The sequence below is a fragment of the Ambystoma mexicanum genome, chromosome 2p (genome assembly GCF_040938575.1).
Source record: "Ambystoma mexicanum isolate Mex_15411 chromosome 2p, UKY_AmexF1_1, whole genome shotgun sequence".
NCBI lineage: Eukaryota > Metazoa > Chordata > Amphibia > Caudata > Ambystomatidae > Ambystoma > Ambystoma mexicanum.
This window is the reverse complement of record NC_090923.1, coordinates 1,133,157,619-1,133,174,365: the sequence shown is the minus strand read 5'-3', so window position 1 is coordinate 1,133,174,365 and position 16,747 is coordinate 1,133,157,619. Positions and strand designations below refer to the sequence as shown.

At 45.8% G+C, this 16,747-nt stretch overlaps 1 protein-coding gene across 4 annotated transcripts in view; it reads right to left on the bottom strand.

Annotated features, from left to right (window-relative positions):
* The window catches only part of EML3 (EMAP like 3), a 743,130-nt gene that overhangs the window by 139,683 nt on the left and 586,700 nt on the right, over positions 1–16,747 (bottom strand). For all 4 annotated transcript variants that reach the window (XM_069645189.1, XM_069645191.1, XM_069645188.1 and 1 more), the window contains one exon: positions 7,593–7,690. In XM_069645189.1, the coding sequence (XP_069501290.1) occupies positions 7,593–7,690 (98 nt within the window). The remainder of the gene's footprint in view (positions 1–7,592; positions 7,691–16,747) is intronic.

The window sequence follows — 16,747 nt, the reverse complement described above, 5'->3', positions numbered from 1 at the left end:
AAAGAAAAGATAATGGTGGTAGGAATGTTTTCCTTCCAGTACGAACAGTCTGTTGTCTTGCAAGGTCGGAAAGGTAGCACATACAGAGCATGGAATCACTCACAGAAATGTATGTTTTACAGAAAACCTTATATGTAGCATGGTGATGTAAACTGTCTATGTCATCTATGACATCACACTCGCAGTAGAACTCATGTAAACTGGAACGCATAAAAGGATGTCATTTTCTTTCTGTAAATGGCTAACTTCTGCACAGCTGTTGCTGGGTAGAACCTGAGTCCAATTGAAGCGAATAAACCTTTGTTGTTTATACTCATACCCGTGTCTGTTGGTCTCTTATCTTGTTTACAGTGCAGTTACCAGATTTTGGTTTTACACAAGGGCTAGAGTTCATCTCTACGATTCCAGTGACCCATAGCAATGTGATTTCTATTCCTTCTGATTCATGGTCTTCTTTTCCCATTTGTATTCCTCCTGGCATATTGAGAGCCACAAACCAATTGAAATCTGCCTCTCCTCTGGATGCCATTCCGCTTTTTGTTCTCAACGCTATGTTGCCTGAGATGTCCAGTTAATATGTCGAATCCATAATGTCGAATGACAAAAATGTCAAAAAAATTGGCAAACATTTTTTTTCTCGAACATTTCTTTTTTTAATTTACATGTTTTTTTTATTGCTTTTGTGCGTAAAAAAAGGGTTAAAAAATAAATAAATAAAAAAGGGGGTTTGCGGGGAATCCCCCATTTTGAACAGAAAAGAAAAAGAAAAAGGCATTCAAAAGAAAAATGTCCAGCCTTTTTTTCCGACATTTTTGCATTCGACATTATGTAATTCGAAAATGTCACTATAAACTGTTGCCTGACATTGTACCTTGTTACTGCTGCTGTGAGCCATTCTTTTTCATCTAGCTTGATTCCTTCTAGTCTCAAACATTCACTGGTTATTCCTTTATTGAAGAAACCCTCTTGCCCCTATTAATCTAGCAAAGGTTCACCCTATCTCGCTGTTACCCTTCCTGATGAAACTTATGGAATCCGTGGAAACCCCCCTCCTTTGTTCTTTTCTTGAAAACTCAGTTTTTTAACCCTTTTCAAATGGGGTTTCGGCCAGGCAGTGACACCGAGTCAGTGCTGGTTAAAGCAGTTGATGAATTAACCTTGATAGCTGATCAAGGTGGTGTCGGCGCTCTGATACTTTTAGACCTTTCAGCTGCATTCGACACCATAGATCAGTCAATAATTCTCACTTTGTTATCCTCTGTGGGCATTTCTGTCAGTGTCCTTGCTTGGTTTCATTCTTTTTTGTCTGATCGCAATCCATCTTTTTCTTTACCACCTTTCCTATCAGTTCCGACTTCAATTTCCTGTGGTCTCCCTCAAGGCTCTGCACTATCTCCTTTATTATTAATTTCTATATCCAGCCTATGGCCTCATTACTTCAGTCTTTTGGGTTTTAGTGTTACTCGTGCGCTGAGGACACAGAGATCATTGTGCGTCTTGACCTTCTACATTATGACGCTGCAGAACGTTGCTGCTCTTGCTTACATGCAATCAATATATGGATGAGCAAAAATTGGTTACGCCTAAATGGCGACAAAACCAAAGTCCTTTTGGTCGTACCTCCTATGGCGGCATCCCTATAGACACCAGACGTTTGGCCCTCTTCTCTGTGGGCAGAACCGAAGCCAGCTGCCATTGTGAAATATCTCAGGGTTAAATTGTCTGCCTCCTTATCTGTTGAGGCTCAAGTCAGTGTGGTCTGCCAAAAGGGCTATTTTAAACTCAAGCTACTGCGAAAAAATCTCCCTTTTCTTCCTGTTCATCTGGTTGTTTCTTCGTCTATGTCTGGTATTCCTGATTATTGTAACTCTCTTTATCTCTCTCAACCTTCTTACCTGTTGCACTGACTCCAGATATTACAGCAAGAGCTGCCACTTCTACTCCTTTTGGCACTTACTTTCCCCTCTACTGCTTCATCTACATTGGCTCCCCATCATAAAACGGGTGGAATTCAAAGCACTTTGTATTGTCCATCATGCTTTTTTATCAGGTTGGCGGCCAAATACTTGCAAGCCAAATGTTGCCCTTATACTCCATCTCGTTCTCTTTGCTCCTCTGAGGCTCTCTTGATTCAATCGCCAGGTTTAACCAGACAGGACTTTGTGGCAGTACTTTTTCCGTCTTAGCTGCTCGGCTATGGAATAAATTACCATTGTCTCTTCGTGCTATTGAACATCATCTATCCTTTCGTCGGTTGTTGAAAACGTTTTCTTCTAAATGCTCTTTGTTCCAGTCTTCTTCCCCCTGCTTTTTCAGTTTTAGCACCAAGATGCCCTCATTGGAGTTTGTTGCACTGTCTAAATACATATAAAATAACAACGGTACGAACTGTCACACATAATCTTCTTGCCACAGCTTATACACAACACACCGGCAGAAGAAACCATCTGATAAGACTGCACTGGCTGCACTCACATCATATTAAGACTCACTGCGCAGAAGCCTTTTTTAAAATATAGTCACAGTACAGCCAAAAAACACACAAACACCTCTGCAAAAAAGGTGGAAGGAGGTCAATGGATTTGACCAAGGTGCCATAACCTGACCCCCTATGGGACCTCATAAAAAGGATTCATCAGACCTGTCATTAATTCCCATGTCAGATCTTGGTGGCTGCTTGCCACCACATGCTCCATGATGGTGCACACAGAGTATTCCCAAGCTCCCGAGTCCATCACCAGCCTTACGTCTATCACTCCTTTCCTAGACCTTGACAACTACAGGTTGTCCCAGACTGGTATCCCTGAGAAGGAAAAGCAGGAGTTCACGAAATGTGACTGTCCAAAGAGGAGTGGCCTATGGGTTACATTTCAAAAAAAGAAGAAACACATAAATCCATGTCACTTAGCTTCCAACCTCGGCAAAATCCTCTACGAGGTATCACAAGAGGTACACCTTGTTTCATGAGTCCTATTCAGCAGTAATAAGTGCCAACTAAACTGACCCTTTCAAAGGTCTGGGAGAACTCTAAGGCTTGTAAAGGAGGGTGGCTCGTGTGGAAGTTATGGAAGTTCAGTGGTCTCCTTAAATCAAGAGACGCCCATAGATTTCAGGTGACGGACCATGCTAGTCTTTAAAGAAAACAAATGTGATGTTATTTGTATGAAGATCAACCACTGGCAGAGACCCACGTGCATAGTTTGAACAATTTCAAACATCAACAGGCATTGTTCATGTGCCTGCTTGCAAGCCGTTTTTCACAAGGGTTTACAAAGCTTTGCACAGACCAGAAAAAAACAGGCTTACCAATCTAGGAGTGAGCTACGACAAGAAAGCCCCAGGTGCAAGGGAATGCAGCTATGGGCCATCAGAATTTAAGATGGCATCCAGACTTCATGAAACCTTGCTCAACAGACCTGCATTGGGCCTGGCTCACAGATCAGACACAGCAGATGGATTTGTTGTCCCTCAAGGAGAGCGCCAATCACAGTGCCCACTCACAACCAATAACCAGCTTGCAATCATTCAACACTTGAGTAATCCACGTGTTGGCCCGCGGGTGTGTAAAAGGGGGCATGAAGAAAGCAGAAGTATGGGAGGCAGGAGTTGGAGGTGAGAGTGGAAGGGCTGTGTGTGGCACGGCAGTGACAATGAAAGTTGTAGAGCAGACGAAACACAGGTGATTGAGAAGGAGGGGAAAACATCAATAGAAAGAGGAGGAGAGAGGGTGGCAGAGGTGAAGAGTAGTAGTCTGGTGGGGAGCGGCCTGGAGGAGGAGAAATTGTGACTGTTAGTAGAGTGGAGTTGAGATGAGAGTTGAGAAGCAGCAGTCAGATGAAGGGGAGTAGAGAACAGAGAGGAGAAAAGAACTCTAGATAGACACGGATGAGTGGAGCAGAAAGAGGTGGAGTAGGAACAAACAAGAGCGATGGAAAGGCTAGAGAAGGTAAAAAAGAGCTATCAAAAGAAGGAGTGGAACAGGTGAAAGAAAAGGTGCAGCACATTCATGAAGGGATTGAGAAAAGACTTCACACCATTAGAAGGGAGGAGGAAAGTACCAGAGAAAAAGAGAGGGGGTTAGAGGAGGAAAAGAACAGAGCCTTGCATTGTGGAACATTGAGAAAAGGAGGAGGAGAGAGAGAGAGATGGAAATATACAGTAAAAGAGAGTGCAAGGGAGAGAGAGAGGGTGAGAGAGAGAGGCAGTGATGAAGGTCACAGCTAAGAACAGATAGTAACATGGACAGGGAGGTGTCCATATAGAAAGACAAGATAAGGGATGACTACTTGAGGTACAAGTCTTTTCAGAGTGTTCCAGCTTGGTAGGGGATAATTCCCATGGAGGTTTCTGAAAGGTTGGGGAGCAGGTGCAAGTGGATCTAGGTCACCTGGCCTAAGCCCCGCCCACCTGGTGCCTTCCTGTTTGCCGCTCTTTTTCGCCACTTAGCAAGCCCCATCCACCTGGTGCCTTCCTGTTTGCCGCTCTTTTTTACCACTTACCAAGCCCCGCCCACCTGGTGCCTTCCTGTTTATCGCTCTTTTTCACCACTTAGCAAGCCCCGCCCACCTGGTGCCTTCCTGTTTGCCGCTCCTTTTCCCTACTCAAGGAGCCCTCCAGCTTCTTTTCCTTTGCAGATGGGGAGCAGGTGCAAGTGGATCTAGGTCACCTTGCCTAAGCCCCGCCCACCTGGCGCCTTCCTGCCTGCCGCTCTTTTTCACCACTTATCAAGCCCCACCCACCTGGTGCCTTCCTGTTTGCCGCTCTTTTTCACCACTTAGCAAGCCCCGCCCACCTGGTGCCTTCCTGTTTGCCTCTCTTTTTCACCACTTAGCAAGCACCACCCACCTTCTTAGCCCTGCCTCTTCCTTCCTGCTCTTAACTATTAGATCAAGGGCGTCTGTCGCCCAGGTGTCCTAAGCGAAGGGCAGACGAAGAAAAGGGGAATTCCTGTTTGGACCTGTTCGGACCAGGAGGATCCAGGGCCCGACCCCCTGCTCAGACAGCAGGTAGGCATGCACCAACATGTGTTACTCCCTCTGGTCCCCCCGTGATGTTCTCTTGTGCCCCCCATTCTCGCACACAGGTGTTGCCTGTTTTGCTTGATTCTTCTACCCTGCTCCCCCCTCACCCCACTCAAGCCTACTTCTGCAGGAGTCTGTCATGATACATTCTGGTTTCACCATCACCGTCTTGTGGACAATGCTGGATTTGACTTTTATGGACTTCATTAATTCATGGTGCGTCACCCTTTCTCAACTCTCATGCTGAACTTCTTTTGCATCTTGTACTCATGGTGGCCCTGAATCATGCTGTTCCCATCTTCATCTTGTATCCTGGCTTGCAACATTATGTGTTACTACTGACTTCTGCAATTGTATTCACTCTCCCCTCTTGCTTCTCCACTCTTTTGACTGCTAACTCTCTGTTCTCTCCTCCTTTCCCTTCTCCCTTTTCCTATCTCCTCCCCTTACTTTCTTCTATGCACTTACTCTATCAGAATTGTCCCTGGACCTAGTATGATAGCACCTCGTCTGTCTCCTCCTCCCTCCCCTTACTGTTTTTTTCCTCCCCTCCACCCCCCAGCACTATCTGAAATGTCGTCAGGCCTAATATGATAGTCGCTTGTTTTGTTCCTCCCCTCCCTTTCTTCAACCCTCTCCCTCACCTTCTGTTTTCCCTGGCTCTACCAGAAATGTCGTCAGGCCTAGTACGGCAGTCGCCTGTCTGTTTCCTTTTCCTTCCCACTCTCCCTCTCCCTTCCTTATCTATGTTTTAGCTCTTGCACTATCTGAAATGTCATCAGGCCGAGTACGATAGTTAATTTCACATCCTTACTGTTCATGGCCTGTAAGAATGTCATTGTATTTTCCCATGTTCCCTTCCTTGCCCTGAAGCGCTTTGAAACACATTCTGTATAGGTGCTATATAAATAAACTATCATATCATATCATATCAAGGGGGTATGCCCGACAATCCCCAGCCCCACTTTGATCCTGAAAGGATCTTAAAGTGTCTGAATCCCGGTCCCAGTTCAGATCACCCAATGCACCGGGTGGTGTTTTCGGTGTTTCCACAAGGGACTGGCTCACAGATCAGACACAGCAGATGGATTTGTTGTCCCTCCAGGAGAGCGCCAATCACAGTGCCCACTCACAACCAACAACCAGCTTGCAATCATTCAACACTTGAGTAATCCACGTGTTGGCCCGCGGGTGTGTAAAAGGGGGCATGAAGAAAGCAGAAGTATGGGAGGCAGGAGTTGGAAGTGAGAGTGGCAGGGCTGTGTGTGGCATGGCAGTGACAATGAAAGTTGTAGAGCAGACGAAACACAGGTGATTGAGAAGGAGGGGAAAACATCAATAGAAAGAGGAGGAGAGAGGGGTGGCAGAGGTGAAGAGTAGTAGTCTGGTGGGGAGCGGCCTGGAGGAGGAGAAATTGTGACTGTTAGTAGAGTGGAGTTGAGATCAGAGTTGAGAAGCAGCAGTCAGATGAAGGGGAGTAGAGAATAGAGAGGAGAAAAGAACTCTAGATAGACACGGATGAGTGGAGCAGAATGGTGGAGTAGGAACAAACAAGAGAGATGGAAAGGTTAGAGAAGGTAAAAAAGAGCTATTAAAAGAAGGAGTGGAATGGGTGAAAGAAAAGGTGGAAGCACATTCATGAATGGATTGAGAAAAGACTTCACACCACTAGAAGGGAGGAGGAACATACTAGAGAAAAAGAGAGGGGGTTAAAGGAGGAAAAGAACACAACCTTGCATTGTGGAACATTGAGAAAAGGGGGAGGAGAGAGCGAGAGAGAGAAAGAGAGGGAGAGAGAGAGAGGGAGAGAGAGAGAGAATGAGAGAGAGAGAGAGAGAGAGAGAGAGATGGAGATATACAGTAAAAGAGAGTGCATGCAAGGGAGAGAGAGAGTGATAGGGAGAGAGGGTGAGAGAGAGACAGAAGCAGTGGTGAAGGCCACAGCTAAGAACAGAGATAGTAACAGTAACAAGGACAGGGAGGTGTCCATATAGAAAGACAAGATAAGGGATGACTACTTGAGATACAAGTCTTTTCAGAGGGTTCCAGCTTGGTAGGGGATAATTCCCATGGAGGTCTCTGAAAGGTTGGCAAGGGGGTTTTCCCGACAACCCCCAGCCCCACTTTGATCCTGACAAGGATCTTCAAGTGTCTGAATCCCGGTCCCAGTTTGGATGACCCAATGCACCCGGTGGTGTTTTCTGTATTTCTTCAAGGGGAGGTACAGCATCCTGAAATCCAGGCAAGTCAAGCAAGAAACTATAGAAGACATGAAAGAAGTACAGGGTACTTAAAACCTACCAGACTGTGAGTAACTTTTTCCTAAGGAAGGCAGAGTTTAAGGGAGAGAAGGAAAAACCTTTCTTTTGCTCTGTGGAAATCCCATTCAGTGTCTTCCTTAACTCTAATTGCTTGCTTTGTTGTTGAAATAAAACCCTTTGACTCTAATTACCTGGATTTGAGTCATCTGTTGATCCCCCTGACAATGGCAGGTCTCTTATACCCAGGAGAAGGATCCTAGTATCTATATACTTAGTAATGTAGTACGTTCACTTTACAGGGAACACTTACCGAGCACTTCCCAAAGCGACTGTACTTCCTCTCGGTCTCTCCCACTGTGTAAATGTAAATGAAGTTGTCGTGAGATCCGATGGCTACGAAATTCCCATCTGGAAGAAATGGAGGGAAATTGTCATGGTGCCTGCTTCTTGGGTTTTAAGATTCATGTATACAAATGCACCACCTACACATTTAATATTTGCATGTGCATCTTCTATAGATCAACTATTCACAGCTGCCACCTTTCTTCTTTTTTAGCACAAAATGGACTAAAATCTACGATTCCTAACAAACATCAGACCATAACACGCCTTTATTTTTCACCACAAATCTAAGGTTAAAGAGAAAACTCTGGGCATAAAATGGTGGTTAACATTTCACAATCACTTGGACATTAAAACAATTGGTCCCCATTGCAAAAACTAAATATTACACCAACCACTTTTAAGAAGTCCAGGATTCTCAGAAAGTGCATTAAAACATCTACACGACGTTTGGAACCCTACAGCTACAGGTAAACCTCATGCACCAAGTAGAAGAGTTTGTGATTCCGTAGCCAACTTTTCACAACAAAACGTAAACTGAAATATATGGAAATAGAAGGCAAATATTCCTCTCCAAGGGAACCATTTTCTATATGCAGATGAATTTCCAGATTCCTCTTCTCCTAGCTATCAACATGTTACCCTCATACATATTGCTCTCCACTGGAAGTTAATTTATTGAAATTAATTTTATTTAGTTTATATTGAATATTTATTGAGCACAAACCTAACTCTCGGAAGCATCTATTTGTTAGTAAGTGCTTAGTGCTTATTTTAGTTGTATTCAGGTTTTCCACTTGATCAATTACCTGCAAAACTATTTAAATCCTTATTGTCAGTTTTCACCCCAGTGTAGTTAATTGCTCGTACCAGCAAAGATTTGTTTCTATATCTTGGAAAACTACAGCGATTTTACCCTCTGTTGAATAAGCATAACAGACCACGCTGAGCCAATCAAGTAACAGCTACTTTCAAAATAAATTACCTTTGCTTTCAAAACTGATGGAACGAGTGGTGGTTCAGTAACTGCAACACTACACTGAAAGTTACAACTGTCTTGACCCTATACAAGAGGGTTTTAAACAGGCCGAGAGACTGAATCTGCCCTGATAGCAGCCTTAGATCAAAGCGAAGTCAGTGGAACAATATGATTCAGGGGCGCTGGCACCATTGGATCAATCCATTGACCTTAGACACTGTATTGAACAACATACTTCTATGTTGCCTTGCAAAATGTGGGCCCTCAGAAACAGTACTTGAGCGGTTCATGTCATTCCTCTATGATCAAATACAAATAGTTAAAGTTGCTAAACCAACTGTGACTAGTGCAATCCTTTTCTCCATACTCAATGCATGCCGTTCCTACTGAGAGAGAGCCAGCGGATACTGCTCAGCAGCTTTTGAAACAAAGCTGAGGGAACATGTGGGGGAATGCTCACACAACAGCCCCGCACTGCACAAGCTCAGTGGCTCCCTACCGACAGTCCCTTTCGTAGCAGGCATTAAAATAACAAAGAACACTTACTAGCAGTGATGGATGGTGGGCTGTATGGGAGAAAATTGTGGATTAGAAGTACACTAGTCACTACAATGAGTACATTTAACTTACACCTATATCCCTTACCGTTCCCTCCATATTTAAAGGGAGTTCTAAGCAACAAGAAAAGGGGAGGAGGACCAGAAGATCTCTAGAGCATCCTGGTGTAACCAAAGAGCTTCCCCGGGAACTCCTGGCCAAACGTAGCATAAACTCAAGAATTTGTGAATAATGTTTGATGTAGCCAAGTAGCAGCACTGCATATATCCTCTAGTCTAGAAGAACACATGTTTGGAATGCGACTGAAGCTAGCTTAGCCCATGAGAAGTGAGTTTAGTGCCCCTTTGTTGGCAGTTGATGCTGTATACTATATGATTCTAGAATGCACAACGTTACCCATCAGGTGATGTTGACCTTTATTCCCTGTGATCCAGGGGAGAAATCATGTATGTGACAAAGAGTTTGAAGACCTAATCTATTTGTCGTGTGGAGTCCTTTCTGATTCCCCAAAGGGTCAGTGAAAAAACAGTGACACTTATCTCCTTATTCAGATAGAATGCTGTCACCATCCTTTGAAGGAAGGATGGCTACCTATGAGGAACTATTCTTTCCTTGTGGAACTGGACAAATGGTTCCTTAGAACTAGGAGCCTGAAGCTCCCCAGCTCACCTGGCTAAAGTAACATCCAGCAATAAAGCAGCCCTCGGAAAAACAATACTCATATCTGCAGATGCCATTGGGTCAAAGGGCTTGTGCATGAGTGATGATAGTACCAAATTGAGATGCAATTAAGGCCTAACTTGTGTGGCCAGTGAAAAGATCCTAGTGAGGCCATGAAGTGTTTTTTAACTACTGTATTTTGAATGGAGAAATGCAAGCCCTCAGAGTTTCTATAGGCACCAATTGCTGAAAGGTTGGCATGACACCGATCCCATTTGAGCCCTGAGCAAGCCAAGCTCTAGATAAATGAGAGAACATCATACATGGAAGCCTAAGGTGGATAACAGCCTTTCTGTGAAGACCAATGGCACAAACGCACCCATTTACTGCAGTATTGCTGCCTGGTGGAAGATTTATGAGCTACAAAAAGGACAGACATGATCTGCATGAGAGTCTGAGTTGCTCATAGATTAGGACATCAGGGATCGGAGTGCTCTCGGGAGGATAGCTCTGGGGCAACGTGCTCGCCTTGGAAGCAAGACGACACAGAGCAAGACAGGTTCGATCCCGGGAACCGCGCTTAGAAACCTCTGGGTAGTAAGCGCGTTATAAATAACCTATCATATCATATCATATCATAAGGTAAGTGATCATGGGTACCGATGAAGGATCTGACTCTCTTGCTCGCTGAGTAGGTTTGACAATTGTGGAAGAATCTGTGAGGGGACCTCTGACATCTTCTGAAAAACAAAAATCATAGAAGACTCTCAGCAAATCCTGCAACTCGTTGATCACTTGCATTTCTGAATTCCCTTGCTCAAGAGTTCATTTACAGGAAATTGAATGAATTGGCCCATCCAGTGAAGCAGAAAAGCATCATGCAAGGACTGATCCCCAATGGCTCCCTAGGAGGTGCAAGGGGGATTGCGTATTCTGAGCTATTGTGAAAAGGTCTATTAGAGGAGAACAGTAGGTCCTGAGGATTTCTGCCATCCATCACTTCTCTGTTAAATTTCCACTTGTGTGGGAGTCTGGAACTTTTGCTAAGAGTGTGTGCCCTGTGAGGAATCTACAGGCATCCTCACTTCTTTCCCCAATATATCCTCCTTTCAGGTGGCCAGGGAAAGGTTGTCACATTCAGATCCTGACCATGGGGGTGGATATGCGAGGAAGGATCACCTGGGAGGAGGAGAGTCGTGGAGTGGGGATGAGGCACCTTTGGGTGGGACAGGTCATCCCCCATTTCCCTTTCATAAGGACTCAAATGTCCCCCATGTTTTTATGGGGTATCCTTCCCTATTCTGTCAGAAAACCATCTACCAATACATACCACTACGGTACTGAGACGAGGAAGAGACCACATAGAAACATACATCAATCCTTTATTAACTCAGACTGGTACTGGGATGAGGAAGAGGGATGCAGAGTACCAAGACCGTTGTGTAATTGATGCTGAATACTATGGCCTGCACTTGAAGCCAAAGCGACGGTATAAATGGCCCACTCAGATGGGACTAAGGAGTTTGTGAGGAAAAGGGGCTTGTTGGGGGCTTGGCTGGCCTGGTTGTGGGCTAAGAGAGCCCAGAACCTACAATTCCCATGAGGACATGGGCATTTTGTGTGCGCGCTTGCGCACGCCGTCACGTGCTATTTAAGCTCCTCCCCGGCCTGTGCTGCTTGTTGGTGATTTTTGGCGTGCAGGCACAGGCCGGGGAAGAACAGGACGGTGAGAACCCGGTGGTGAGGAGAAGGGAGGAGTAGATCCTGTTTGGAGCCCTAGGAGCTATGGCTCTTTCTGTGACCCTCACAGGGGGCGCTCAGGACACGACACAGTGAATGTGGCTCGGCCCCACAAGGCGGGATGTGGATTGCTTGGCGAGGTGCCATCAGCCCCACCAGGCCTCAGTTAAGTGCACATGTGGTGTTGGAAGGAACAGGGGAGGCTGTGCATTGTGTGTGTGAAGCTACGTGCTTACTGCTTAACAACGTTGTATTCTTACAAACTCATGAGTGAAAGTCCCGGAGAGTGGAAGTACGATATATTGTTTGCTGCCACATGTGTTTCCGAACGAAATGCTAAGTCTTCATGAACCCTAATCCTTGAGCCACTGAGAGTGGTGATTCAGGGAATACGAATGTTTGCGGTTTCAGGGACGGTATATGTTGTTTTGTGCTGCTTGCTCTTGTCACGAGTCTGTAAGGGGCATGTTCTACCACCTTACCTGCCACAGGTGCACTCACTAGAAGACATCACTGCTTGGCAGCAGTGAAAAGGGGTACCCTGGAGACCAATTGGGGTGCTGCTGATTTATGTTATGCACCATATTGAATTTCCTGCTTATGTCTCGTTTCATGTTGTGTTGCAATTGCTGCTCAGGAGATATCCCTGAACACTCATATGCTTATGATAGGCGCTTGTTTAGGGAATTACTGTTTGAGATAGGGGTCCTACGAGGCAATGTTCTAAAATAAGAAGGATGTTGCACTGGTAGTAGGGGAAGGTTTTCAGGTGATCTAGTAACTCACAAATGAAGAAAGCTAGTTACCTTGATGTGTTTCATGACATGTATGTTTTCCCCCTTAATCCCTGTGCCTATCCAATTCAAGAAACCCAAACCCTCTTTCTGGTTATCCTAACACCCCCTACCTATCCACAACTTCTTCCTAACCCTCTTCCCCCCATTGGCTGCCTCGTGGTTACCTGTGAATACTATTCAGGAGCCTGTGTCAACCAAGGTGGGAGGTGTCTACTGCATTTGGCTTCCGTGGTCAGGAAGGAGTTGCAAGATCCTCCAGGGTTGTGACAGAGATGGAAATCAGGACTGAGATCTCCTGTGGAATGCTTGCAGATGGAGAAGTGGGATGCAAAGGCAGGGAGACGCATGCCCGAAGTGGCCAGGTGATGCCGAGTTGCTGCAGCATAAGTGGATTGTGGTGGGTGTTTTCAGAAGGTCTCCAGTGGCAGGTTTGGGTTGTCGACCTCCTGGAGTGAAGAGGACTTCCTCCAGGGTAGCCTGAGGTGTCAGAGACCTTGGAAGAGAGATGTGCTGAGCCGGGAGCAGCAACAGCAATGAAGAGCCGACCAAAGCGGAGGAGAGCACACAGAGACAGCATACACAGTGAGTCAAGTCAGGCTGAATGATTCCAGGACGCAGTGGTGTGAGTCACCTGATTAATGCAGGTCTGAGCGGTTGCAAGTGAGCGAAGGACAGCAGAGGCAATGGGATTGCTGGTCTAAATATAAAGTACAGATGAACGATAACTACGATAAAGTGAAGGTTGAAATTAATGAATGAAGGGGTTTGTGAATACCAAACTGTCATGAAATTGGTAAAGCCAAGGAAAGACCAGAAAAGCAGTGAACTTTAAAGTGAATGAGAAGCCTGTGTACTGGGTGCAAATTGCCGTCAGGAGAGTGAACTGGGATTTTGCTGTTACGCTGTTTCATATGAATGATTTGAGGTTTTGAATACCGAACCAAAGGAAAGTAACAATGATTGAATGCCATTTGAATTGAAAGCAGAGAAAAGCGTTCCCTGATACAAAGGATCTATGATTCATGTAAACTAAAGAAAGCAAGCATTGGTAAAGAATATGAGGAACGTTGAATTGTAGAATCTGAGAGAAAGCAAGCATTGGCAAGAGCCTTAAGGAAAAGAGGAACTGTACAAATTGAAAGTTGAAACTGTGCCAAAGCTATAAGGATTTGAAAATACAGTAAGTGAATGGAAGAAAAACAAGTATTCGAAAAGGCTGCAAGAATATAAGTTCAAATACCACTGTTGAGCTGAGGCAGGGGCAGAGTAACTGTGGAAGAGAAGCCGATAAGGTGTGTTGCTTGCATGACCTGTAATGGGTGGACCGTGTGGCCTGACAACTGCACCTAGACCGAATACATACAAATAAAAAGAAGCCACTCAACTCATCTATAAGTTTATGGTTGACTGTCAAGAAAAGCTAGTATATTGTCAACTTAAACAGCTGAACTTTATGATATTGGTGAAAGACAACAGAGGCCTGAAAGCTGGGAAGAATCCTGAGGAATTGTGTTGTTGTGAAAACAGTGAGAGACATGAAAGCTTGGGGAAGAGAACCCCTGTTTGAAAGTGAACTGTCTCGAATCCTGAGGAAAGGAAAAACCCTTTTCCGACCAAGAGCTGGAAGAAGCTATGAACTTTTATTAGACCACTTTTTATTGATGCTGACATTCCTACACATTTTGAACAATTAGATGTGAGGGCACGTATAGGTTTTGGACACAGACAGACATTTATTTTGGACTTCGCGGCACAGACACGATTTGTTTCAGTTAGGTAGGGAAATCTCACCTTAGCATAGGGCAAGTATGACCTTATCCCAACCTTATTGTAATTTTAATAAAGGTTTGTAGCTCAAACTTTCCTTAGTTTCCTGTGTCTACCTCCTGATGCCTTCAGAACCCTGAGTCTCTGCCAGATGGTTGGCCAGGGAAGAACGTAATGCAATATTGGCCATTACCACAACTGACCAGCCAGTTTGCACAGTGGCGGGGGCCTTACTCCCCCTTGCTTGTTGGCATAATGCATGGCCATCATTTTGTCGGTCAAAAGAAAGATTTAATCAATGTGTCATTTTCCCTCCATTTGTAGCCCCCCAAACATTTTGCTTTCATTTGGCTATCCTTTCCTGACTTTTGCCAGTAGCTAAAACCAATCTCTTTTGCAGGCTTCTGCATGTCATGTGTGTGTGCCCAGGAAGCGGGTTGGGACTGTCTGGTCCCAATCCACACTACTGGTGCCAGGATGTCTGGAGTGCCTTAATGACTGGGACCACCATGGGCCATGATTGGTCCACGACTGGGATGCCTGCATGAGAGTAGATCGTCGATTGGAAGTTCACGATTTTGGCGCACAGCTAATCTTAGATAAGAGAAGAGGCTCTGCACCCATTCCAGGTCGATCACCCGAGTTCTTCCCGAACTACAGAAGGAGCCAAGTATCCTGCAATGAAGAAATCGACTCATGAATCCACCAGAGACACTTTGGAAGGTTTGGCACCCTTCGCTCTCTGTTTCCCCGTCGGACCTGTGTTTTCTTCATCGATCAAGAAGGCCTGCCAGGGTGCTTCGCCCCTTCGGACTAGTGGGAACAACTACTCTCGGTGCTCCCTGCTTACCCACTAAAGGAGCCCTTTTGGAAGTGTTCCTAGGCCATCCTGTGATCTGTCCAGCTGTACCTCAGGGTATCCCACAGAACCGCTGTCATCTTGAGTTGAAACCCAGGACTTGGGACATCGCTTGCTTGTGGTCCTATGCTCTCTTCCGACATATTTCTTAGGTCTAGCTCCTCTGGGTCCTAAATCAGCAGAGTGCGTAATGCCACACACATCTGTGATTCTCGGGTCACCTGTTGGTGAGGGTTGCTGTAGGTATCTTTCTGACCTCTGCTCTCCTGTGCCTTGAAGCCTGCTAGACCAGAATTTTCTTTGTATCTCCTTTGGAAGCTGAGAAAAGGCAACTGTGCCATCACAGACAATCGTTCTATGCCCCAGCCACTGAGAGCCGGTGCGCTGCAGAACTGCAGGACTCGAACCTACTCGTGACCTCGATTAAACTGGCAAAGTTTGGTCTAGACTGTGCTGAGGGTCGGTGAGTACTTGCATCTCTTACCGGTGGCCCCCTAGCACAACTGATCTCTTTTACGCAGGATATCCCAAAAAGTTATTCGGTTTTGGTTGGTTTATCCTGCGCTCCCTAGCTATTCTCACCTTTTGAAAACTGCTCTGCTGCCAAGGGCAGATACTACTCGAATAGTGGGAACCAATTTTTTATCACCTCAATCTGCTTCCTGACTTGCTACAGCCCACTGAAGAAGACTCGCTTTTTGTTCCAACTCCGTAATCGTGCGTTTTTACGCACAGCTGTACTGTTGAGCACATGGCTCCCCACTTCTTAGGGCTGGACTCAAAAGTTAGGGAATGACTTGTCTAATGCTCCTAGTGTGTTAACTCATCCTTCTCTTTACAGGTTGTGGCTGCTTTTTTTTATTCTTTTGTTGCATTAGGAAACCTATTGTACATATATTATCTAGTATAGTAATTGGCCCTCATTACGACCCAGGCGGTAAGCGGAAAACGATGCCGGTAAATGAATACCGGCATCGTTTTCCGCTAGGTCCGATTATGACCCGCGAAAGTGCAATTAGCGACATCGTAGTTTACGGTGCCGCAAACAGCACCAAGGTTGCGCGAGCGCGACCCACCATGCCGTAAATACCGGCATGGTGCAAAGCTACGCAGATCACAAACCAAGCGGACATGCCCCTAACGCCATCGCCAAGGCCGTTAAGTACCTTACAGCCATGGCGCTAATTCCACCATCGCGTACCAACCGTAAATGGCCATGTGCAGTGTTCCCAGCTGCCACAGGTGCACAGAATCAGCACAGGTGGAGGCAATACAGACTCTCCCAGTGCAAAAAGAGAACACCCCACCCCTACCAGCCCCAGTCACACTCCACAATGATACCAATAGGACTAGCAATGTTGGGGCTGGAGGACCTGATAGCAATGCGAGTGCTACAACTGCAACAACAACAACAGGCTGCACAGAGGAGACGCAGGAGGAGAAGGAGGGCAAGGCAGGGCCGGCAAGCCCCACCAGCACAGCCAGTGGCACCACGCAGGCAGCCCCCAATCCCACGCATCAGAGCCAGTCCATTCAACCTCACCGCAGAGCAGATCCACACCCCGTACCGACTGGACCGGGACACCATCACCAACATTGTGCACATGATACACAACGACATTGTCAGCATGATAGAAACACCCACCGCCATCCCGCCCCTACTGAAGGTAGTGTCCGTGATCCACTTCCTGGCCACAGGCACCTACCAGCACACAGTGGGCCACTTGCATGGCATATCCCAACCATTATTCTCACATACACTG